Raw genomic sequence first — 24,727 nt, forward strand, 5'->3', positions numbered from 1 at the left:
ACTAGACCAGCCACACAGCCGCTCCTCTATTAGAGGCATTCACCACCTAAAATAAAGCACTTTAGCCTGTGTCGCTTGTAAACAACATAATCCAATGTGTTTTGGTGTTTGAACCACGACTGCCTGACGATAAGAGACAGGGCTTGCAGGGACAGGCACCACCTTTGAAGAGAAAGCAGAAAACACCCAAATCTCGTGCCCCCGCACCCCAGCGCTTGGCACAGCACCCAGGACACAACAGCAGCTCGCCCACTGAAAGCCACGCTGCCACCCGAGCACCAGGAGAAAAGTTTTCCAGACCCCTCGCCTATTCAAAAACAGGTCATCAGAACCGGGTGTCCGGCGCAACGCTACCGAACACCAGCCCCACACGCAGCCAGGCCGCTGGAGGAGGGGACGCAGCCATCGCCCAAGCCCAGCATCACGCTTGCCGCAGGGCACCCACCCCAAATTTCCAAGCCAGAATGGATCCAAGGCACTAGGACCCGGCGGGGAGGCGCTGCGAGCCTGCGCCCTGCACAGCTGCACCACTGCACAGCCTCAGCCGCACCGCAGCCGAGCCAGGCAGCCGCCGCTCAAGGACGCAGGAGCACCCTCCGGTTGATGTTTCTTACACCACAAATTTAATTCTTTTCTTTTTAGCTAAAACCGAAACTCTCCGGATTGCAATCAATACACCAGCAGCACCGCCCGGGAGACGGTAACCCTGGCAACGGACCGAAAAGCAAAGGATGCTGCGGACCAGCCCCGGCTCCCCGGTAGCAGGAGGTCAGTCGATTTTAGCTCATCTCCATCAAATCAACTCATTCATTATTTCACAGCTGAGCACCCTTCCGCAGTCACCCAGTCGCAGCCATCAGCGCGTCTGTGCCGTTTCGCCTTCCCTGGGTTTAATGACATCAAGAAAAGCTGATTTAAATATATGCCTGCTCTGCTTTACTGCTCAAAGATTTAGAACAACCAAAACTGTTTGTCCCTTGTGAGACTTTGACCAGCTGCCCGAAAAGCAGCTGGTGCATTTCAGCGCGCATACAACTGCCTTTGCTTTCTCTTCTGAGCAATTATCATCCTTAACAAACTTCTCTCCTTCACTCGTTACGGAATTCCTGGCCAGCAAGCCCCCTTTCCCTCACAGGGCAGGTAACTGAGGGCACCCACAGCGAGGCACAATGCCCCCTCTCACCGATCTGCGGTGGCATTCTCTGGGGCTGCGAGTCATTTTACCATCCATAAAAAACAATCAGTCAAAAACCTGGCAGAAGAGCATTCCTCACTGCACCAGGAGGAAGATCTAGCCAAAGAGCTGCGTGCCTAGCTACGACAGTCCCTGCGTGTTCACGGCCCATTTTCTTCCTTACTGTTTTGCATTCTTTAGGTGTTTTTCAAAGAAACAAGACAGACTTGCAAACTCTTTAGGAATGGGTGCAAAACCCCGTGCAATTTAGCTTCCGCAAGTCCCGCTTGGTATTTGGGCCTTTATTGTGCATTAGTACAACACAACTGCCCAAAGGAAAGCCTCAGTTCCCAAAGCTGTAGCTCCTGAAGCCTCCCTTCTATTAAAAATAAACTAAAATTGCTCATTGCTCCCCCTCAAACATTTCTAAGGAACTTAAAAGTGCCTTGCGTTTAATTTAGCAAGACACCCTCCTGAGCGCCTGTGAAGTAGGTCACAGTCACTGTCTCAGCTTCATGTTTGGGAACTGAGGGAGAAAGAAAAGGAAAGAAGAAATTGGTCCAAGGTCACACAGCAAGACCTTGACAGGATCTTAAAAAAAAAAAACCCAAACATAACACCCACATCCTATTTAAAGACCAGCCCTTCCTGGTGAAGTCAACGGCTAACAGCAGGGAGCTCCACCAGGCATAGCGCAGGGAATCTCACGCCGAACATAAATGAACTAGGAGTTTTGTTAACAAAAACACAAGCAGCACTGTGCTGTGCTGAGTTTTGTGCTCGTCTCTGCAACGCTGCAGAATGCAATGACTCTATGCACAGAGAGGTTTTGCTTGATGCACACTGCAGGAGCTTATCCTGTCTGTGAAACCAGCCGTGATTTACTGACGTAGCATGTTGTCAGCAAAGCCACAAAGAAAGGTATAATTTAGTGAGAAGTAGTTTAGAATCAAGAGGCTCTCACCTGGCAGAGCCGCTGGGCGCAGCCAGAGGGAACGACCCCCAGACAGTTCAGCTGCAACAGAACAGCAGCGTGTCACCACCCAAAACTTACTGCCTCGACACAATGAAAGACCCATTTAATAGCAAAAGCCTGGCACAGCTCCTCAGCTCACATGCACCTGGCAAATGTTTTGGGGAAACTCCTCTGGGGGAGGCTGGCGGAGTAGGCAGCAACGCCAGTAAGCAGGGAAGAGGGATTACACTGGTGTCTCCGGGAAGGGAACACAGTAGCGCCAGGACCGGGTCTCCTCTCTGAGGGTTTGCACCCTCTTGGAGCACCGCTTTACCCCTGGAGCAGAGACACGGCTCTCTCCTTCACACATCCACCTCTCTGCACTGCCGGGGCACGGGACTGGCTCTTCCACTGCCCCCAGCACGAGGTCACGACAGACGTGGGGTGATGCCGCGGCAGTGCCAGCGGTGCAAGGCAGTACCACCGCAGCCATGGTACGCTTGGGCTGAGCGTGAGGGACGCTCCGTGACACAGTTCAAACATGGGGCTTGTGTCCCTCACATTGCAGAGGGGAAAATTAGTTCCTTCAAAGGCAAAAGCAAATGCATTGATCAGAAAAATTGAAGACACTGATTAAACACAGCAATGCTAAGCACCAGTGTTACACGTGGGCAGACACACAGCTTTTAAAACACACCCTACAACCTTGTGGACTACAAACGGAAGTACGTGGCCCAGCCTTAATTTGATCAATTATTCAAATATTCTCCTGACTAACGAGGGCTCCAGTTTGTACTTTCATGTACCCAAGAGACAGAATTCTCAGCTAGAAAAGCTATAGCGGATCTTTACTAGACTACATGAAAGGAAATATTTGGCCATAGCAATTCTGCTTTTCTTCTTGGCTGCTAAACAGCCATAATGCACAGATGCAAATTAGCCCACTTATCAATTATCCAAAGGCTGAGTCACTCCTGCCCCTCCTCCAAATCCAAATTTTTCCAATCCAAAAGCTGGCCCCTCCAGCTTGTGCAATTTACACTCCTTCTTAAATGCTATTTCTTAAATCTTCTCTTCATTTCTCATAATGTTTTGGCTCAACCTTTAATTTCAAACCAGTATTTCATGCAGATGGGGAAGATGCAGGTTATCCATATGAACTTCCCGTTCCCCAGCACAGACACCTTCCCAGGTCAAAGCAGCTCTGCAAGCAGTACCTGCTGCCAGGAGGGGCTGGAAACCACGCTCTGCTCAGAAGCGAGATTTCCTTGTGTTTCACAAATAAGAACCTCCAGCTTGGTGAACATTTAAAGTTAACGTTAAGGGTTACGACTGCAAAACAAGCTCTGTCTTTACTGTGCTAGCAGAGGAGTTTCCACAGGCAATCCACAATGACTGTGTTATTTTTTTTCCTGTGGTGCAGATTCCTTCATCCCAAACGACTCTGCCATGGAACTGTTCTGCCACACCCTGTGCAAGGAAGCCGGCCCACATTTCTCAGACGGACTGAAGGTTTCCAGCACCACACTGAGGAAAAAGGTGAATTACACTGGAAACAAACCCCAAAACATGTAGCTACAAACAGCAGTTGATTAAAGAGAAAGGTGACACTTTTTTCAAAAAAAAAAAGTTTAATGTGAGTGTCTCTGAATACTGACAGCTCTGCTCCTGTAACACTCCTCGAGGCCCACCAGCCTCTTGGACCTGCCCTCATCGGTCTTTCTATTTGCTGCTGGAAACATTTGCATGAAACAGAATCTTTGTTTCTAGAGGCGACTCACGTGTTTAGTTCCTGGTCTCAGACCACCGCTGCCGTTACCTGCAAAGGTTTCCTTCTTCCAAATGACCAACCCCCCAGAGCCGGGCAATGCTGTCAGGGCCGTAGGCGCTTGCAACACAACAAACGGCTGTGCCCAGCCTACCCCAGCAGCGCTGCAGCCCACCGAGGGGTCAGGGGGGCTCCAGAGCAGGGGAGGGGAATAAAGATTCTGCCCGCAGCACCGCTGTGAGCCCCACGCTGCCTGTGCGAGCACAGTGCCGGCAACAGGGAACCCAAGGTGAGGGGCTCAGTGCCCACCAGGACAGGTGCTCCCCTCCCCACAGAGCCGCTCCCCACCTCTGTGGTGGTGGGGGGGCCCAGATGATGGGGAACCTTGAGCTACCCCACGGGGGGGGGGGGGGGGGCAACAGAGCCAGGACGCAGCCCTGCTCTGTCGCTGCCAGTCCCCCCACTCAGCACAGCCCCCCCAGACACCCCGTGGGGGCTGGGGTGCCCCCGCACTGCCACCCCCCAGACACCACATGGGGGCTGGAGTACCCCAGCACTGCGCCCCCCACAGACACCCCATGGGGGCTGGAGTACCCCAGCACTGCCCCCCCCACCCCCCAGACACCCCACAGGGGTTGGGGTCCCCCAGCACCAACCTTCAGCCTCTGCTCCGCTTCAGGGGGAGCACCCCAACACCAAGCCCCCAGCCCACGGGAGGGAATGCCCCCCCCAACCAACACCAACCCCACACCCCCGCCACGGGGAGGGACACACTTCGCCCACCCCAGCACCGACCACCCCTCGCACAGCCTCCCACGCACCTCAGCACCGACACAACACTCCCCCAAAAACATACACACACCGGGGTGGGGGGAATTTCCTTTCATTTCATTTCATTTCCTCCCTCCCCCCCCAACAAGGCTGCGCCCGGTACCTACCGCCCGGCCGCTCCCCAGCGCCGCCTCAACCGGCCGCCGCGAGGCCCCCGCGAGGCCCCCGCGAGGCCCCCGCAGGCTGCCCGCCTCTCCACCTCACCCCCACCGCCCCGCCGGCCGAGCTTCACGTCAGGCACGACACAGGGCAACCCTCGGGGGAGGGGGGGGCGTTAAGGAGGGCGGCGATAGGGAGGCCCTCTCCCCGCAACGCTCATGCGCAGCCGAGGTAGCGAAGCCGAACCGGGCAGGCCGCGCTATGGCGGGGGCGAAGGGATATAAAGGGCGGCGGGGCGGGCCCTGGGGCCCGGCAGAATGGGGTGCGGCGGGGTTAGGGCCGGGCAAGGAAGTGGGACGGAACGCGGAACCGCCGGTAAGTGCTCCAGGGATCACCACCACCGCCCCCCGCCATTCCTCCCCGTCTCGGCGGGGCCCGGGCCCCGCTGAGACGGGGAGGAATGGGGGGGGAACGGGATGTTTGGCCCGTGCTGCCACGTTTTTTTCCCCCAAAACCCGAGCAGACCCCCTGGGCCTGGCTGAAGGCCGCACACACACCCAGGCAGGCTTTTCTCTGCCCGTTTTTTTTTTCTGCATAAACGGGTTTTAAAGCTCCCCCAAAATAAACTCGGGCCTTAAGAAGTCGAGGTGCCCGCTGCGGCTCAAATAGCTCAGGGCCCGTGGTTAGCTCTGAATCTGGCTTGGCCGGAGCCCACCGTGCTCAACCGTCTCTTTCTCCTGCAGCAGCCAGATGCCCAGGAGGAAGGAGGTGCCGGCGCTGGGCAGCCTTTGCCTGCAGAGCCTGGTCCAGCACATGCAGAGCATCTGGGTGAAGGACTACAGCGACAACTACCTGGATGAGTACCAGTTCCGCTTCGTCATGGGGCCCTTTAACGACCTGGGTGAGACATGGGGTCTGGGGATCCCCTCCATGAGGAGGAGGAGGAGGATGGGTGAGCGGTGCCGGTGTGCTCTCGCTGACCTGCGACCACCCCCACAGCTGGCAGTTTGGTGCAGGACCTGATCCGGCTGCTGGGCGAGAGCCGGCGCCTGACGCGGGCGGCACTCCACCTGCTCCTGCTGCCCCACCTGCGGGAGCTGAGCCTGCGCCCTTGCTCTGGTCTCGCCAGCAACGCCATCGGCCAGCTCATCGCCCTGCGCTGCAAGGTCAGCGGGCTGGGGGTGCCCACCGTCCGTGGGGCTGCAGTAAGGGGGGCAGGGGATGCCCACCCTCCATGGGTAGGTGCAGGGGGGGCAGAGGGGTGTCAGGGTCCCCTTCACCCTGCTGAGGGGGCTCCGTGTGCTCGCAGCAGAGCCTCAGCTCTCTGGACCTGCACGGCTGCAGCCGACTGTCGGCAGACATCCTGGTGGACCTGGCGGAGGGGCTGCCACAGCTGAGCCGCCTGGGGCTGGCGGAGACACAGGCCAACGTCCAGGTGCTCTCGGCCGTTGGCTCCTGCTGCCGGCGCCTGCAGGAGCTGGACGTGTCCCACTGCAAGAAGGTGTCCCCGCGTGCCCTGCAGCACCTGGCCTACGACCCGCTGGCACAGTCCCTCTGCTGCCCCGTGCTCCGCATCCTGCTGGCCCGCGGCCTGGAGCCCACGGAGGATGGCAGCATGGTGGCGGCGCTGGCCTTCCTGCTGCTGGCCCTGCCGTGCCTGAAGTTCCTAGCCCACGGCGCCGTGCCGGACGCCCTTCGCCTCCTCCACGGTCGGCAGCTGGACGGTATGGGGGACACCGAGGGCTTCCCCTCGCTGGAGGAGCTGGGGCGGTGGCGAGGGGCTGCCCCAGGGGGGCCCTGGCTCACCCTGCCCCTGCGGCAGGTGGAGGAGGTGGAGGAGCCCGCCCTGGCTGCCATCCATGCCGTCTGTCCCCAGGCCGAAGAGGTCAGCGTGTGGCTCGGGGACGGCCCGGGCCCGGCAGTCAGCTGGGAGCTGCTGGGCTGGGGCCGCCTGGCCCGGCTGACCCTGGGCTGTGCCGGGCGGCAGGGCCGGGTGCTGGCAGAGGTGCTGCCACTGGCACAGAGGCTGGGCCCCCGCCTGCAGACCCTGGCCCTGCACGGCTTCTGCTGCCAGGACGAGCTCTCCTTGGCCGCCCTCCTCGCCAGCTGCCCTGGCCTGCAGGCCTTCAGCGCTGAGCTGCATGCCCCGCCAGACACTGACCCTGACAGGGAGACCCTGGCCGAGCCACCCCACTGGGACACTGACCTGCTGCCCCACGGCCTCCCCCAGCTCCAGAGCTTCTCCCTAGCCCTGGCTGGCACCACCAGCATCTTCTCGGCCCAGCACGGGCTGGCGCTGCGTGCCACGCTAGCCTCACTGCTGTGCCATGCCCCGCGCCTACAGACCCTCCGCCTGCTCGGTGTCCCCTTCCCGCTGGACTCGGTGTTCGAGACGGTGCTGGTGGCACCGGGGCCGCCCCTGCTCGAGCTGCAGGAGCTCTCGCTGGCCGAGAGCCGGGTGTCCAGCCAGACTGTGTGGCTGCTGCTGGCCTCTGAGGGCCGCCTGTGCCGCCTGGACCTGTCCCGCTGCCAGGACATCCACCGGCGGGACTACGACAGCTTCCTGCAGGCGGTGCGGAAACAGCGGCTGGATCTGGACATCGCCTGGGAGTAGCTGGTGCCGGCTGCACAGGGCTTTTTAATAAAGCATTTACACCGCAGTTGTCGGCACAGTCTGTGCGCCATCACAGCGGCTGTCCTGGCACGGCTGGGCCCCGTGGCCCCTCTCCCTCTTGGGAAGGGGCTGTAGGGGCTGCGCCTGCGGGGCCCGGGGGGCTGGCTTAGGTGGGGTGACCCCCCCTCTGCTGTGCTTCGGGGTGCTGGCACCACTGGGGCTGGGGCAGCTCCCTGGTGGTGGCTGCCCCCCACCCGCATGGCACTGTCCCCCTGGCAGTATCTGACCCCGTGTCCCGGGGAGACGCGGGGACCCCAGCACAAGCGGCTGGCAGCGCCCAGTGGCACTGCCACATCCCCACGCAGAGCTGCCGCCGGCTCAGTGCTGGGGGCCATCGGTGAGCCCCGTCAGCCGCTCCGACTCTTCCCAGAGCTTGTGAGCGAGGCCGGCGTCACGGGCGGCCATGGAGGGCAGCGCCAGCCTGCAGTTGCTGTCGAAGTACTTGCCCGTGATGCCCGAGACCTCCTCCGAGACGGCGCAGTAAATGGTGCTGACGGCCCCCTGCTCTGCCGACTGCCGGGCGAAGTGGGGTGAGCAGGGGGCCTGGCTGCCCCCCGCCCACCCCACCACTGCTGGGGCCGTGGGATGGGAGGTCTGGGCAGGATCCGGCCCCGCCGCCTGCCCCCGCTCTCACCTTTATGAAGGGGCGGATGAGGGCGAAGAGCACCCGGACGGCCCAGCTGAAGTGGCGCATGATGCTGGTGCTCACCACGCCGGGGCTCAGGGCGTTGGCGATCACCCCTGCCAAGCCACACTGTCGGCGCTGTGCCGGGGTGCAGGGCTGGGGCCACAGGGACCCTGGCATGGGCAGGGACCTGGTCCCTGCCTCCAGGGCCCAAATCCCTTGTTGCCCTCCCACCTGGAGCAGCACCAGTAGCCCCAAGCCCAGCCTTGGAGCGGGGGCTCTTACGTGCCCCGGCACTGGGGCCACCTTGGGGGACGTGGCCATTGCTGGCCAGGAGTCTCCCAACCACGGGGAGCATGGGGGGTCCCAGGGAGTATCTACCAGGGCCGAGACCCCTCAGCCCCATTGTGTGGCCCCCATGTCATGGCACAGCGGCACAGGGTGGTTGGGATGGGCAGATGGCCCTGGGGTGCAGCCCTCCCTGGGAGCCGCATGGCACGGCATGGCTCGGCAGGGTGCGGCTGGGCATCGTACATCACGGCACAGCTCTATATGGCATGGCATGGCAAGCCATGGTATGGCCATGCATGGCACAGAACAGCTAAGCACGGCATGGCACGGCAAGGCACAGCGTGGCACAGCCCGGCGCGGCACAGCCCAGCACCCACCTGTGCCCTGCAGGCGCCGCGCCAGCTCGGCGGTGAAGAGGACGTTCATCAGCTTGGTGCTGTTGTAGGCGGCATCGAAGCCGCCAGGCCGCTCCTGCCCGGTGAGGTAGCGGCCGTTGGCGGTGCCCGCGCTGTGCCGGAAGGACGAGACGTTGACGACACGGGCGGGCGCTGACGCCTTCAGGAGGTCTGCGCAGAGCAGGGGGTGAGCGGGGAGGGGTCCCCAGAGCCCCCCGGCCCCGGCAGCCCCCGGCAGCTCACCCAGCAGCAGGTTGGTGAGCAGGAACGGTCCCAGGTAGTTGGTGGCGAAGGTCTGCTCCAGCCCCTCCGGCGTAATGGTGAAGGGCAGCCCTGGAAGAGGGGGGCGCGGGGCACCGTGGGGCCGGGAGCCGGGCTGGCATCGCCTGCCACAGCGGGACGGGGAGCCGGACCCCGGCCGGGGCCGAGATGTGGGCAGCGGACGCCTGACCCTGGCTCCAGCGCGTACCGGTGAGGCCGGCGTTGTTCACCAGCACGTCCAGCCGCTTCTCCTCCCGCAGCACAGCCTGGGCAAAGGCGCGCACGGAGGCCAGCGATCCGGTGTCCAGCAGCCGCAGCAGCACTGCGGGGTTGCCGGTGGCCGCCCGGATCTCCTCCGCTGCTGCCTGGCCCCGCTCCCTGCTCCGGCACGCCAGGATGGTGCGGGCGTTCCTGCGGGCCAGGTCCAGAGCCACGCGCTTGCCGATCCCTGCAGCACGCGGAGTGGGCGCTGGCTGATCCCTGCTGGGTCCCCACGGCGAGGGGTCCCTGGGGGTCCGTGCCCCTGTTCCCAGGGTCTGGGCAGCCCCAGGGGCAGGGCAGAGCAATGGAGGGGGACTCCATCCTGGGCAGCTCAGCCACTGCCAGGAGCCCAGCGCCAAACCCAGGGTGCCCCAGCACCGGAGTGGGGGGTGGTAGCGGGGGGCAGCAGGGCTGGGCTCCTGGCTCTGCAGCACAGCGTGGCTGTGCAGGGACGGGGACAAGGCAGGACAGCCGCCGTGGGGTGTAGGAAGGAGCTGGAGGTGGCAGCTCGCCCTGGATCCTGTGAGCAGGATGGCTGCCACGGCCACGGCCACCGAACCCACCCAGCAGCGCTGTACTGGCACGGCTCCACATCAGCGCTCTGGCGCAGCGCGAAATGACAGGCCCCCGGAGGGGGACGGACCCCAACACACATGGGGCACCCTGTCCCTGGGCACACAGGGGGACACCCCAGCTGCCCTGCATGCGGGGGGACACCCCAACCCCAACCCGTGGGCTCCGCTGCACGCCCAGCCCTGCGGGTCCCGTCGCCCCTGGCTGTGCCAGCCCCCACCCCGTGCTTTGCAGCGGGACACGGGTGGGAGCAGCGACCCCGTCCCCGGCGCGCAGCTCCGGCTCCGGTGCGGTGTGGTGCCGACGGTGGCCGGCAGCGCGGTGGTCGGCTGGGACGCAGCCAGCGGTGCCGTGGCCTTGGCTGTCAGTCATTAACCCAGCCGGGGCAGAGTCCAGCCATTGAGGCTGGGCTGGGGCTGTGGGCACGGGGGTGCCCAGAGCCCAGCAAGGCCGAGCTGCTCCTGGGCAGAGGACACCGACCAGCCGGAGCGGCTCGCCGGCGACCAGCTCCCCAGCATGCGGCACAGCGGCCGTCAGTCAGCACGGTGCAGAGGATGTCTGATGGCACCCGGAGCGAGCGTGCTGTGGGCATGGGGCACTGGCAGCGCATCGTCCATGCCCAGGGCCCAGCTACCAGCCACTCCTGCAGCCATTTGTACCACCAAAGGAGAGGCTGTGAGTGGTACAGTGGCTGGAGAAGGGGGACCCACGTCCCCCGTGAGCCACCCCACAGCACTGTGCCATCATGCCGTCACCCACACACATGTCCCCAGCCCATTCTCCATCCTGGGGGAGCAGGGAGCTGCCACCACCCCCGGCTCCAGCTGCAAAAGGAGGGTGGCTGGGTCCCATGGCCAGGCAGGACCCACAGCCCTGCACCCATATCCTGCGCCCCCCCAGCCCCACCCCAACCCCTGCAATCCCCTGCCACCAGTCCCCACTCACCGCTGTTGGCTCCGGTGACAATCACCGTCTTGCCAGTCAGGTCGGTGGGACACTTGCGGGGGTCCCAGGCGCGTCTCCTCCTGGCCCAGAGGAGCAGCCCCAGGAGCAGCGTGAGCAGGAACCAGCACGGGTGGCTGCAGGCACTCGGCAGCTCCATGGCTGGGGCACGGGGTCCGGCCGGGGCGCGGGGTCCAGCTGGGGCACCAGGGTGTAGCTGGGGGACAGAGTCCGGCTGGGGCCGGAGGTCAGCCGAGAACCTTCGCCCAGCCCGGCAGCCCTGGTACGGCACGGTCCCCTCCTGCTCGCCAAGCCTCCAGGAGCGGAGAAGGGACAGCCAGCAGGAAAGCGGCTCACTGGGCTCTTCCCTTGGGAGGGGCAGAGCAGGCGGGAGGCTGAGCCGCACATCCCTTGTGCCATCCCGGGGCTGCTCGCCCACACCGGCTGGGGAGCGCCCTGCCAGCCCCGGGGCAGCCGCTGCGGGAGGGGCAATGCCCACCGGGCATCCCCAAGGTCCCCGTCCAGCCACGCGGGGACACTCGGCCACGAGCCAGGGCTGGAGCCACGGCCCCTGCGGGAGCAGGGACCTACTGGAGGGGTTCACCGGCACGGGGGGGCAGCCCCAGCGAGGGACCCCGGGGTGCCGTGCAGCACCCAGAGCATGTGGGGGATGGAGGAGGCCACAGCCCAGGGGTGGCCTCACGGCGCGGTGGGTGTCCGGACAGACCCTGCCCACCCCGTCCCGCCAGCGCAGCCCTGACTTGAGGTCCCCGTCCTCCCAACCAGGCTGGCGGCCTGGGAACGCAGGCACGGCTCTTCCCCGGGCACGGTCCCAGCTGGGCCCTTCTGGGGGTTTTAGCAGCTCAACAGATGCTTCCCTCAGGAATGTGTGATAAATTCATCTTATGTATTAATTCATCTTATGTATTTGTTAATCAAACCGGTTTTGTAAGCCTTGCACACTGTGTTCGCTTTTGCAAGGCAGCGTTAGCTCCTGCAAACAGGTGCAGTTGGAAACTTTGTAACTATAAGGTCCTGCTAAGTGAACGGGATAGCGCGGCTTTCAATGCCTAATAAGGAAATATTTTAAGGTGCGCATGCTCTAAACGACAAGAAACACAGAAGAAGACTACAACCTTCATCCCACGACCCCCTTAGCAACCAGGCGCGCAATCGCAGAAGACACTGGACAAGGCCACGTGGGCCGGGACTCTGGGCTTTAGCCCGGCAACCGAGAGCTATAAAAAGGGGACTCGAAAGGGGTTGGGGGCGCGCCTGTTGGTAGAGCAGAGACTCCCCGGCCGCTCAGTGCTGCTTTGCCTGTTTGCTGCTTGCTTCAATAAATTTTGATTGGACTGTCCACAGGCTGGCGTATAATTTGTCGTCGCCACCCATAACAATTTTGGTGCCGTGACTCGGATAAGGTAACTTGGTTCGGAATCTAAACTCTGGGGAGGCACCCCATCTTTGGATGGCCCCGGAGTGGACGATATCCTTTCCAAGACCCTTACCTCCGAACCCTAAATTTGGCAAGCAGGCAAAAGAACACTGCAGTACCCTGTAATTTTTGTGCACAAAGATCCGGGCGAAGACTCCAGGTTAAGTGAGTATTAAAAGCGTTCCCGTTCGGTCGGGGTGGGTTTCCCGAAGTGCGCATGAACGAGACGCTCCCGAGAGGAGCGAAGTGAGTGCGGACCCTCTTGTAGTGCGGTTCTCATTGCCCGCGAGGGCGTGAGCCACGAACGAGGGGTGCGTGTGTGTGTGTGTGAGAAGGCACTTCAGAAGATGGAGCAGAAGAAAAGCAAGCCTTCTGACTCCATGAGGGGCCCCAAGGTGAGGTTACCCGACATACCGCCAGACAGCCCTCTAGGATTAATCATTGCCCATTGGGATGACTGGCTGCCCAGACAAGGCAAAAGTAGATAAAAACTGATATATTATTGTATGCAGGTGTGGGGTGGTAAACAAATCAGAGGAGATCGGGTATTTTGGCCTGTTTTTGGGTCATTTGAGGATTGGATATGCCAGGCCCTAAACATATATGTAAATACTAAGGAACCCTTCAGTTTAGAAGAGAGTGAATATGCTAGTTTATGGATAAGATTAGATACCCGAGTCCACGTGTTTACTCCAAGTGAAAAGAACCATAGGAAAAAAACTAAAAACCCCGAAGAACTTCCCGCACCTCCTCCCCCTTATGTTCCCCCTACACCCACGCCTGACCCAACCCCCCCTCCCTCCTCTCCCCCGACAGCCCCAGACCCAGACTTAGGCTCTCCTAGTTCCCCTGAAGAGACTCGGAGAATAACGAGGAGTCAGACTAGGAGGAAAGAGCAGTTAGAGGAAAGACTATACCCCTTAAGAGAAATAGCTATGGGAGGACCACAACCTGGCATGGGATTTGTGCCAGTACCTTTGAACTCTGGAGATATAAGGGAATTTAAGAAGGAGATGGGGAACCTTTTAGAAGACCCTTTGGGAGTATCCGAAAGGTTAGACCAGTTTTTGGGTCCTAATGTATATACCTGGGAAGAGTTGCAGGCAATTTTAGGCATACTATTCACAGTAGAAGAAAGGGGAATGATTCGAAGAGCAGGAATGAGAGTTTGGGATCAGCAGCACCAACACGGACCAGGCGCAGATATTAAATGGCCATTACAGCGGCCGAACTGGGATAACCAGAATGCAGAACATAGAACTCATATGGCAGATCTGCGTACTATAATTGTTCAAGGCATTAAGGAATCTGTTCCCCGAGGACAGAATATTAACAAAGCATTTAGTGAACACCAAAAGAAAGATGAGACCCCCACTGAATGGTTAGAGAGACTGAGAAAGAATCTGCAGCTCTATTCCGGGCTGGACCCTGCCACTCCGGTAGGGCAAGCCCTGTTAAAAACTCAGTTTGTGGCGAAATCATGGGTAGATATTAGAAAGAAACTGGAAAAGTTGGAAGATTGGCAGGAGCGAGGATTAGATGAATTGTTAAGAGAAGCTGAGAAAGTGTATGTGAGAAGGGAGGAAGAGATCCAGAAAAGGCAAGCAGGGATTTTGGTGACAGCTGTCCAAGAAGGACAGAGAGGAGTAGCATCCCGTACGAGGGGATGTAGTGCCCAGGGGCCAAAGGAAAGACCCCAAGGAAGCCAGGGTGACACAAAGGATTTGAGACAGGTTGAGTGTTTCTATTGTCAAAAGAAAGGACACCTGAGGAGGAACTGTAGAAAGCGTATACAGGATGAACGGATGTTTAAAGAAGATCAGGGGAGTCAGGGGCTCTATTTGCTGGGGACCCCTAAGAAAACAGAGCCCTTGATAAAATTAAAATTGGGTCCCCAGCATCAAGAAGTTGAGTTCCTTGTGGACTCTGGGGCAGAAAGATCTACTGTCCAGTCAGTACCCCAAGGATGCTCACTGTCTTCGGAGAAATTGCAAGTAATACGAGCAAAAGGAGAACCGTTTCAGGTACCAATAATAAAAGGAGTGGAAATAGAAACTCCATCTCAATTTGGAATAGGATCCTTTTTGTTGGTACCTGAAGCAGAATACAATTTATTAGGAAGAGATCTAATGATTGAATTAGGGGTTAACTTAGAGATAAAGAACCAAGAAACAACGGTAGAATTGTGTGTTTTGACAACGGAGGATGAAGCTAAAATCAATCCTGAAGTATGGTCTACCCCGGAATCAGTAGGACGATTAGACATTGCTCCCTTTGAAGTCACTATTAAGAACCCAGAAGTTCCAATTAGAGTCAAACAATATCCCATGTCACAAGAAGGCAGACATGGACTACAACCAGTAATCGAAAGGTTGTTGCAGCAAGGATTATTAGAACCTTGCATGTCACCACACAATACCCCCATTCTGCCCATAAAGAAATCGGATGGGTCCTGCCGTTTAGTACAGGATTTAAGAGAAGTAAATAAGAGGACTATTACTAGATTCCCAGTGGTAGCCAATCCATATACTTCACTGAGTCAACTTTCCCCCGAATTAAAATGGTATAGTGTAATAGACTTAAAGGACGCATTTTGGGCTTGCCCTCTAAAGGAAAACTGTAGGGATTATTTTGCCTTTGAATGGGAAGATCCTGAAACCCATAGGAAACAACAATTAAGATGGACTGTACTCCCACAGGGGTTTACAGAATCACCAAATTTGTTTGGGCAAGCTTTAGAACAAGTATTAGACACTTTTGAATTAAACCCAGAAGTGACTTTAGTGCAGTATGTAGATGATCTGTTGTTAGCTGGGGAAGATCAGGAGGCTGTTAGAAATGAGAGCATTAGATTATTGAACTTTTTAAGCCTAAAGGGATTGAAAGTTTCAAAGTCTAAATTGCAGTTTACTGAAGAGGAAGTAAAATACTTAGGACACTGGCTGAGCAAGGGAACTAAGAAACTAGACCCTGAACGAGTGAACGGTATTTTATCCCTCCAGACGCCAACGAACAAGAGGCAGATAAGGCAATTGTTAGGACTTTTAGGGTACTGTAGACAATGGATTGAAAATTATAGCAGCAAAGTGAAGTTTTTGTATCAGAAATTAGTGGGAGTAGGATTAATAAAATGGACTCAAGAGGACGAACAGAGTCTAGAAAACCTCAAAGCTGACCTTGTAAATGCTCCGGTGTTAAGTTTACCCGATATTAAACGACCATTTTATTTGTTTGTGAATTCAGAGGGAGGAACAGCCTTTGGGATACTAACCCAGGAGTGGGCTGGAAGAAAGAAACCCATAGGCTATTTTTCTAAACTATTAGATCCGGTTAGCAGGGGATGGCCTACTTGCTTACAAGCTATAGTAGCCACGGCCCTTTTAGTTGAAGAAGCTAGGAAAGTAACTCTAGGGGGAGAATTGAAAGTATATACACCTCATAACATACGGGGAGTATTACAGCAGAAGGCAGACAAATGGATCACTGACGCCAGGCTGCTGAAATACGAGGGTATTTTAATACATTCCCCCAAGTTGGAGCTTGAAACAACTAGCTTGCAAAACCCAGCTCAATTCTTATATGGGGAACCAAGTGAGAACCTAATTCATGATTGTGTGCAATTAATAGAACACCAAACCAAAATTAGAGAAGATTTAGAAGAAGAGGAACTACCGAACGGGTTGAAATTATTTGTAGATGGGTCATCACGAGTGGTAAATGGGAAGCGAAGATCAGGGTATGCGATAATAGATGGGACCACCCTAGAGGTGAAAGAATCTGGCCCCCTTGAGGCGACGTGGTCAGCCCAAGCTTGTGAATTATATGCGGTATTAAGAGCTTTGCAGTTGTTGAAAAATAAACAAGGGACAATATTTACAGATTCCAAATATGCATTCGGGGTAGTTCATACATTTGGCAAAATTTGGGAAGAACGAGGGTTAGTAAACTCTCAAGGGAAGGGCCTAGTACATGAGGCCTTGATAAAACAAACTCTGGAGGCTCTAAGAGGACCCAAACAAATTGCAGTAGTACATGTGAAAGGCCATCAGAGGGGTATCAATAAACAAATAAGGGGAAATAATTTAGCTGATGAAGAAGCAAAGAAAGCCGCCTTACTAATCATAAAGGAAGTGGAACAGACACAGACTCCAATAAAAGCCAATGGTATCGTGAGTTTTACCACTCAAGAAAAGGAAAAACTCAAACAAGCGGGAGTTATTGAAAAGGACGGGAAATGGTGTCTCCCTGATGGGAGAGAAGTAATTCCAAAGGGGGCGGCATGGAGAATAATGAGAGAATTTCACAGGCAAACTCATTGGGGAGTACAAGCATTGGTAGACCAATTCAGAACTAAGTATATGTGTATAGGAATATATGATATAGCCAAAAAAATCATTGGGGAATGTTTAACATGCCAAAAGGTAAATAAGCATCAGCTCAGGGAAAGAGTACTAGGAGGACGCGAACTAGCTAAGAGACCATTTGAAAGAATACAAATCGATTTTACTGAACTTCCCAAAGTGGGCAGATACAAATATCTCCTAGTACTAGCGGACCATTTGACCCACTTTGTGGAGGCCTTTCCGGTAGCCCGAGCCACTGCAAAAACTGTAGTCAAAGTACTGCTGGAAAACATCATACCGCGGTATGGAAACATAGCAGTAATTGATTCAGATCGGGGACCCCATTTTACCTCCAAGGTTATCAAGGAGATCTTGGATCTCTTAGGAACTAAATGGGAATATCATACCCCATGGCATCCACAGAGTTCAGGAAAAGTGGAAAGAATGAATGGGGAAATTAAAAAACATTTGATTAAATTGATCATTGAAACTAAAATGAATTGGATAAAATGTTTGCCATTAGCCTTATTAAATGTAAGGACACAACCCAGAGCAGACACTGGGGTCTCTCCTTTTGAAATGTTATGTGGGATGCCCTATGACCTAGAAATACCGATTGAACACCCAAAGGTAGAAGAAAAATTCTTACAGGAATATATCGTCGAACTCATGAAGAGACGACAAGAATTGATAAAGAAAGGACTGATAGTGCAGAGACCACCCTTAGATATTGCAATACACAAAATTACACCTGGAGATAAAGTACTGATCAAAACCTGGAAAGAATCATCTCTAACTGCCTGTTGGGAGGGACCGTTTCTTGTTTTGCTTACTACAGAGACTGCAGTCCGGACTGCCGAAAGAGGATGGACTCATGCAAGCAGAATCAAAGGACCAATTCAGAGCTCACATTGGGAGGCAATTAGAGACCCTGACAGCTTGAAAATTACGTTCCGAAGGAAAGCAGATGAGTGAGACTGTCTTTTGTAACAACCCTAACTGTATATGTTATCCCTTTGTATGTTATAGGTGTAAACTCTGTAGAGAAAAGTGGTGGGTCCATTGCCCCTATAGATATTCCTCTAGCGGTATTTGCCACGAATGTTATAATCACGAACGGGAATTAACTGAACAAGCATTACGTGTGGGAGTAACAACTGGGAAAATTCAGACGGGTCGTGACCAGAGTGAGGTGTAGAGTCTGGGAGGTGAAAAATAAGAGTTGAGAGATCTATAAGTCAAAGTTGACTAAATATGACAAAGGAGGTTCCCCTGAAGAATACGACTGCTGCCGAGAAGATAGTACACCTCGCTGCTCTAAGCAACAGAGTAGGCAGAGGAGAAGGCAGAGGCGTACTGCTGTGGGGATTGAGGTTAATGAACCACCTCCAGAGTTGGCACATGAGGTCCCTTGACTCACAACTCCCAGACCCAATGACCTCAGGGCCGCCCCGAAGTTCGTCATCTCCCTCAGGGAGTAGAACCGAAAACCAAATTAAATGTCAAACATGTAGAAATATTTATAGGAAGAGCAAGGCCACACCACTTTTCTCAATCTTAAATCTAAGTATATGGATAATGAGTCTGCTATCAATGCTGACGGAATCTGCCTGTGGGAACGAAAACCCTCATCAACCATATAAGTGGACGTTTTGTAGATGGGATGATCAGAAAATTCTTGATACTACCATTACCGCAGGGGCACCCACATTTATTATTACCAATTGTAAATTATTTGAAACCTTAATAGGAGATCATTATATATGTCAACAAACACCGGATGAAGGAAATGCAAAAGCCACCTATTGGTGCCCCAGTTCTAACTCAAGAAAAAGTTATTGCAACTATCCGGGGGAATATTATTGTGCTTATTGGGGATGCGAAACTATAACAACAGGAGGTTGGAAAGTCAAACTTCTGACCCATATCTTAAAGTTGACAGGGGACCCACAAAATGCAAAAAGCCTACTTATGGATTTGAAGGAGGTTTGGCTACTCTTGGTAATTGTAAGTACCTAATGATTCAAATATTGCAACCCCAACATGATGGATGGGAAATCGGTAAGACCTGGGGAGTAAGATTTTGGGAACAGGGAAGCGACAGGGGAATACTTATTGTTATCAAAAAGGAAAAGATAAAACATCTACAGGCTGTAGGTCCTAATTCAGTAGTTAAGGAACCCAAAATACTACCCCCAACCCATGATATAACCATAGGAAAAAATAATATTACCGAAGAAACCCTGACAGAAAGAAGTCAGTCAGATCCTCTATGGGGAGGAACCCCGAGGAAAAGTAATCCATCAGATCCTCTATGGGAAATAATACAAGCTACCTACCAAACTTTAAATCATACCAAACCAAACTTAACAGAGGGTTGTTGGCTTTGTTATGATGTCAGTCCACCTTTTTATGAGGCAATTGGAATTAATGACACATATAACTTGAGCTCAGAAGCAGCACCTTCCCAATGCTCTTGGGGAAATAGGAAGGAGGGAATAACCATGCAACATGTTACTGGAATAGGGGCCTGTATAGGTACAGTACCTAGGGCAAAGCAAACACTGTGTAGTTCTATTAATACCAGCATCAACAAAACTGCTGGAAAATGGATTATTTCCCAGGAAGGGGCTCGATGGATATGTTCAAAAACGGGACTTACTCCGTGTGTATCTCTAAATGTGTTTGATGCTTCTCGTGAATACTGTATACTAGTCACTATTATCCCGAGAATATTGTATCACCAAGAAAGTGTAATTTATGACTATTACGATATTGACACACAAAAAAGAGTGAAAAGAGAACCCATAACTGCGATTACAATAGCCACACTGTTAGGTATTGGGGCAGTAGGAGGAGGGACAGGAATCACCTCACTCATCCAACAGAAACAAGGATTTAACTCCTTAAGGGCTGCTATAGATGAAGATTTAGAAAGAATTGAAAAATCAATAACAGCATTAGAAAAATCTTTAACCTCACTATCAGAAGTAGTGCTACAAAACCGGAGAGGGATGGATCTCTTATTCCTACAGCAAGGGGGGCTCTGTGCAACTCTAGGAGAGGAATGCTGTTTCTATGCTGATCACACGGGAATAGTGAGAGATACCATGACAAAATTACAAGAAAGGTTAGAAAAAGGGATAGAGAAGCCCAACAGAACTGGTATGAGTCCTGGTTCACCCAATCCCCCTGGTTAACTACTCTGCTGTCAACCATAGCGGGACCAATAGCTGTATTAATGTTGATTTTAACTTTTGGACCTTGTATATTAAATAGAATTATTGAATTAGTAAAAAATCGACTAGAAGCTACACACCTAATGTTATTAAAAGGGCAGCATGAAGCCGAAATTGTTGAAAGAGAAACTCCCCTTCTTTCTCTAGCTCGAGAAACCGTAATCTGGTTTGACCAACAAAATGATGAAAACAAAAAGGGGGGATTGTGATAAATTCATCTTATGTATTAATTCATCTTATGTATTCGTTAATCAAACCGGTTTTGTAAGCCTTGCACAGTATGTTCGCTTTTGCAAGGCAGCGTTAGCTCCTGCAAACAGGTGCAGTTGGAAACTTTCTAACTATAAGGTCCTGCTAAGTGAACGGGATAGTGCGGCTTTCAATGCCTAATGGGGAAATATTTTAAGGTGCGCATGCTCTAAACAACAAGAAACACAGAAGAAGACTTCTGTGAAGCAGAGACTCCCCGGCCGCCCAGCACTGTTTTGCCTGTTTGCTGCTTGCTTCAATAAATTTTGATTGGACTGTCCACAGGCTGGCGTATAATTTGTCGTCGCCACCCATAACAAATGGGTCCAGCTTTCCTGAGCCTCCCGCAGCCTCTGAGCCTCCAGCACCGGACGAGCATCGCTGGCCCCAAGCTACAGCTGACTCGATGATCTTAACTGCCTTTTCCAACCTAAATGATTCTAAGCTGCTACTGTTCCCTGGCCACACCAGCCTCAAAAGCCTCTGGTGTTTCCCCAGCACTGGGCTCCTGCCCCAGATGAGCCGTCCCTGAGCTCAGCTGCCCCTGAGCATCGCCCCACACCGCCCCAGCCAAAAACGGGTTCTTTGTAGAAAAAAACGGGGTGCTGGTGCAGCCAGAGCACTGTTGCAACCAGCGAACAGCCCTGCGGTGGCTCGGCCCCGCCAACGCCAGTGGCTTTGGGTGCAGGGAGCAGAGCTGGGGCCACCCCTTGGGGCTGCAGCCAGGCGCAGCGGTTGCAGCAGGGTGCAGGCGGCCGGGGCTGCACAGGCAGAGCGGCTCGGAGGCGGCCGTGCCTGCGAGGGCAAGGACCTGGGCCAGCACCGCAGCCCGGGGACATGGGGCGGCGGCAAACCCCAGAGAGAGCTGACGCGGTAAAGCCACTGGTGGCAAATCAGCCACAGGGTACCAGCTGCACATGGCTACAAGCTGAAAAACAGAGGGTAGGTTGTTGTGTGATGTGTGCCGGAGGGCTGGCGGCTCAGTGGGCTGCTGTGGACCATGCTCCCAGCCCTTGCTCCGATGCAGGAGCTCGTGGTGTGAGAGCCGCAGGGCTGGTCTTCAGCATGGGACGAGAGCCGAGCGACGGAAACCTCTTTATTTTATTTCTGTTTTCTTTAGCAGCACGGCCTCGCCAACAGCCAGCAGAGCCCGTGTTGCTCTGCCACGCCACATCGGTGTCCTGCCCTGTGCCGGACCCGGTGCTCTTGGTGGTAACTCGTGGGGATGCAGGGTCAGGTGGGGACGCAGGGTCAGGTGGAAACATGCCTAAAGCCACGGGCGAGGAGCCCGCCTAGGACGGGGGTCTCTCCCGGAGCTCAGGCATCCAGCCACCATGCTGAGCTGCAGGGTGAGAACAGCACCCAGCCAAACACCCAGCCACAGAGCTGCTGGAGCCAGTTTCCCAGCAGATGAGCTCTGGGATCGGGCAGGTCTGCTCCCCGGGGTGCGAGGGGGAGGACGGAGGGGAAGCCCACGGGACAACAGCCTCCCACAGCACCATGGCTCCTGCCCGGGGCAGTGGCTGCCCTGCCAAAGTGGAGACACGGCACATGGGGAGCCCGGGGGAACCCGACCCAGCTGCATCCTCACGCTGGGGCTGTCGTGAGCAGCGGGGCTGATCCTGGGAAACGCGTGGGACATGGCAAGGAGCCAGGCAGGACTGCTGGGGTGGTGGGGACCAGGAGGGGGCTGGGGCCGAGCGGGGAGTTCACCCCCCACACCGCTCATGGGCCTCGGGGCGGTGTGGGGGGTGTCCTGCCTTCAACACTCGCCCTCGTCCGTGACCTGCCTGGCCGCAATGGCCGGGAAGGGCACAGTGGGGCAGATGGGTCTCAGGTCCCGCTTGGCCTCCTCCGTCTCCTCCTCCTCCTCCTCATCGTGTGCAGGGATGCAGAGCCCGCGCTTCACGCTGCCGTCCCGTCTGACGGTCACACCGGGAGCCAGCCGAGCGGAGTCCAGCAAGGAGCTGAGCTGCCGGGGCATGGGGCTGGGGAGCTGCGGGGATGCCAGGGGGGGTAGCTGGAGCCGTCCCCTCCCTGCAGTGGCCAGCCCCCGGGGCAGCCGCGAGCTGCCCAGCTCCCGTCCCCGGCAGCGCCAGCCGGCACCCTGGAGACATGCCGGCGGCTTGGTCTCCGCGCCCGGGTCCAGCACCTCCACCTGGGGCCTGATCCAGCGCTGAGGCCGGCTGCTGGGACCCCGCTTGGGGACCCCCAGGACGGTGCCAGACCCCTCTTGCTTCGCTCCCGTGCTGCGCAGGGGCCTCCCTGACCGGATTGATACCAGGCTGGTGCAGGAGGGAGGCGGCAGCGGCGTCATGCGGCTCCTGACCACCGCTGCACCGCTCCCCTCCATGTCCCCATGGGAGGTCCGTGGCGGATGCCGTCCCTGCTCCGGCTGCCCCAGGGGCTCGGCCGGGCTTGGGGGCAGGCAGGGGGCTGGTGGCCTGGCCGGGCAGAGCGGGGCTGGTGGCCTGGCCGGGCAGAGCGGGGCTGGCTGGGTGCGGGGAGGTTTTCCCTCAGGGAGACGGGGAGCAATGGCTGCCTCGCCCGGCAGCAGCTCCGGGCAGGACGGCCCTGGCATGGGCAGGACGGTGCTGGTGCTGGTGACCTGGCCGGGACACAGGGTCTGCACGGGGGGAGCTCCAGCCTCATCTGCCATGGCGTAGTCCTGCCCTCCGTGCTGGCATGGAGCCTGCACGCTGGAGACCTGCCCAGGAGGAAGCAAAGGGGGACCTGGTGTGGGCTGGGGGTGTCGAGGTGCCCGATGGAGGTGACTCGGTGTCGGCGGCGCTGACCCCCCAGCCAGCACTGGCAGAGGGTGCAGCCCCGGCCCCCTCCGTGCACAGGAGCTGTGCGGGCGCTGCTCCTCACCCACGGGAGCTGACGGCTCGGCCGTCGGCATCACGGTGCAGGGAACTGTCCCGGCAACAACCAAACACCTCCCAGGGCAGCCCCAGCAAACAAGCCAGAGCTCCCCCTTCCCCCCTGCCCACGTGTGCTCCCCCCTGCCCACCTCAGCACGGATCCCCCCCGGCTCCTCGGGGGGTGTTTAGGGAAGCTGTGCCTTGGCAGGGGCTCTGCAACACCACCCAGAGGACCCCCCTGCCAGGACCAGGGGCTCAGCGGCTGTCCCACAGGCCCAGAGCAGCCCAGGCTCGGCCCTTCCCCATGGGGCTCGCTCAGGACCACAGGGGTGTTTGGGGCACATCTCACCTCTCCCTCACCAGGGGACAGATGGACGCGCAGGACGGGAACGGAGCCCTGCGCCCAGGAGTCCATGGCGCAGGGCTCGGGCTCCTCGTCCTCCTGCCAGTTGCCATCTCCCTCGGGGTCCGTCTCCCCCTCGTCCCGTGCCAGGAAGCGCCACTGGACGATCTGCAGGAGGGCATCCCGTGCCTGGCCCACGGTGAAGGCCACAGTCTGCAGGCAGAAGCAGGGATGAGCCCCCCGCTCTGGCCCACTCGGCACCCCGTGCCCTTGGGCCCCGTCCCACACCACGGAGCGGAGGCTGCGGGGAACCCGCACTCGTCCTGGGTGCCCAGGATCCCCCCAAAAGCAGGGTCTGGGCACGCTCACCTGCCGAGCCACATCGGCTTTGGTGCACTCGTCCATCACGCGGCCCAAGAGCTCTGCGAGGATGTCCCCAGCGTCCCTGTCCACCTGTTCAGCCCTGAGCAGGGAAAGCCATTCTGCCTCGGGCAGGCGCCCAGGGATGACATCGGCTTGGGCAGCGGCGACGGCGGGCAGCTGGGACTTCTTGCCACGCAACTTGGAGGTGGCCGCCCGCTCCCGGGGGGTCATTTTCTGCAGGGAGACACGACAGCCCTTGCAGCTCCCACGTCTCCGCATGGTGCCAGGGGGGCAAGAGGAGCCCCGGTCGGGGCACCCGCAGCCCCAGGGCAGGACAATGGCAGAACGGCCCCAGGGCCACGCGTTCCTGGCCACGGATACGGCCCCCCCTCAACTTGAGAGGGACCAGAGACAAGGCCCCCCTCGCACATGGCCCGGGGGTCTCCGCTTCCCCAGGCCCCCGGCAGCGACACCGGGGTACGGGGGGAGCGGGGGGAGCCTCCATGCCCTGTCCCGGGGGGGGGGGGGCCTCTCTGACATGGCATCCCGGTGCCCCCCTTGGCACCCCCCGTGTACCTCAGCTCGTCCCATCACACCCCACGATACCCCAGCACATCTCAGAACACTCCAGTACACCCCAGCACACCCCAAGATATCCCAGCACATCCCAGTACACCCCAGCTCACCCCAGCACACCCCAAGATAACCCAGTACACCCCAGCTCACCCCAGCACATCCCAACACACCCCAGCTCATCCCAGCACACCCCAAGATACCCCAGTACACCCCAGTACCCCCCAGTACACCCCAGCTCCTGCCAACCCACCCCATCGCCCCCCCGGCCGTACCCCCCCCACCTCGGCCATTTCCCCCCCCCCCCCCCGAAGCGGAAAGCGTCCCGGTGCCCATGGCAACGCTGACTCCGCCCCCGACGCACGGCGCACGGTGACGCCACCGCTGCGCGCCGTCCGCTACGCCATCACGCCGCGCCGCCGTCTCCATGGCTGCGGCGGACACCCAGTGAGCGAACGCGGGGTCC

The 24,727-nt window shown here is 57.1% G+C and overlaps 4 protein-coding genes across 8 annotated transcripts in view; 1 reads left to right on the forward strand and 3 right to left on the reverse strand.

Moving 5' to 3' along the window:
• Nucleotides 1-4,896, reverse strand: part of DCTN1 (dynactin subunit 1) — an 86,298-nt gene extending 81,402 nt beyond the window's left edge. The window contains exon 1 of one of the 2 annotated variants that reach the window (XM_041121853.1): nt 4,832-4,896. The gene's annotated coding sequence lies outside the window, so the exon portion shown is untranslated. The remainder of the gene's footprint in view (nt 1-4,831) is intronic. The other variant, XM_041121854.1, reaches the window with a different exon arrangement.
• Nucleotides 1-7,487, forward strand: part of LOC115338090 — a 25,178-nt gene extending 17,691 nt beyond the window's left edge. Inside the window, exons 2-6 of one of the 3 annotated variants that reach the window (XM_030006541.2) lie at nt 643-768; nt 3,553-3,668; nt 5,571-5,728; nt 5,827-5,993; nt 6,137-7,487. In XM_030006541.2, coding sequence (XP_029862401.1) covers nt 5,578-5,728; nt 5,827-5,993; nt 6,137-7,441 — 1,623 coding nt within the window. In that variant the 5' untranslated portion in view covers nt 643-768; nt 3,553-3,668; nt 5,571-5,577 and the 3' untranslated portion in view covers nt 7,442-7,487. Of the gene's footprint in view, nt 1-148; nt 769-3,552; nt 3,669-5,089; nt 5,203-5,570; nt 5,729-5,826; nt 5,994-6,136 lie in introns of those variants that run through there. The other 2 variants (XM_030006542.2, XM_030006540.1) reach the window with 2 other exon arrangements.
• LOC115338095 (retinol dehydrogenase 12-like) lies at nt 7,446-11,272 on the reverse strand. The gene is made up of 6 exons (XM_030006554.2): nt 10,853-11,272; nt 9,282-9,521; nt 9,056-9,145; nt 8,795-8,983; nt 8,136-8,242; nt 7,446-8,014 (listed from the first exon to the last, which is right to left on the reverse strand). The coding sequence occupies exons 1-6, from the start codon at nt 11,007-11,009 to the stop codon at nt 7,820-7,822; spliced, it is 978 nt and encodes a 325-aa protein (XP_029862414.1). The 5' UTR covers nt 11,010-11,272; the 3' UTR covers nt 7,446-7,819.
• A 9,540-nt stretch (nt 11,273-20,812) lies between these two features.
• CUNH2orf81 (chromosome unknown C2orf81 homolog) lies at nt 20,813-24,582 on the reverse strand. Of its 2 annotated transcripts, XM_030006532.1 has the most exons (4): nt 24,546-24,582; nt 23,695-23,922; nt 23,332-23,538; nt 20,813-22,825 (listed from the first exon to the last, which is right to left on the reverse strand). In XM_030006532.1, the coding sequence occupies exons 1-4, from the start codon at nt 24,552-24,554 to the stop codon at nt 21,881-21,883; spliced, it is 1,389 nt and encodes a 462-aa protein (XP_029862392.1). In that variant the 5' UTR covers nt 24,555-24,582; the 3' UTR covers nt 20,813-21,880. The 2 variants fall into 2 exon arrangements, with proteins under 2 accessions (XP_029862392.1, XP_029862391.1); XM_030006531.1 differs by lacking the exon at nt 24,546-24,582 and having other exon boundaries at nt 23,695-24,374.
• Nucleotides 24,583-24,727: the final 145 nt, after the last annotated feature.

The sequence above is a fragment of the Aquila chrysaetos genome, unplaced genomic scaffold (assembly GCF_900496995.4).
Source record: "Aquila chrysaetos chrysaetos unplaced genomic scaffold, bAquChr1.4, whole genome shotgun sequence".
NCBI classification, from domain to species: Eukaryota; Metazoa; Chordata; class Aves; order Accipitriformes; family Accipitridae; genus Aquila; species Aquila chrysaetos.

Bases quoted from the DNA above. Each gene is read 5' to 3' on its own strand.
- CUNH2orf81 (XM_030006531.1), bottom strand. From the start codon at position 23,967: ATGCGGAGACGTGGGAGCTGCAAGGGCTGTCGTGTCTCCCTGCAGAAA. The intron at 23,539-23,694 runs GTGAGCGTGCCC...TTCTGCCTGCAG, and splicing joins AAGCCGATGTGGCTCGGCAG to ACTGTGGCCTTCACCGTGGG. The intron at 22,826-23,331 runs GTGAGATGTGCC...CCTCCTGGGCAG, and splicing joins TGTCCCCTGGTGAGGGAGAG to GTCTCCAGCGTGCAGGCTCC.
- LOC115338095 (XM_030006554.2), bottom strand. From the start codon at position 11,009: ATGGAGCTGCCGAGTGCCTGCAGCCACCCGTGCTGGTTCCTGCTCACG. The intron at 9,146-9,281 runs GTACGCGCTGGA...CCCCTCTTCCAG, and splicing joins GAACAACGCCGGCCTCACCG to GGCTGCCCTTCACCATTACG. The intron at 8,984-9,055 runs GTGAGCTGCCGG...TGCTCTGCGCAG, and splicing joins GCTCACCAACCTGCTGCTGG to ACCTCCTGAAGGCGTCAGCG.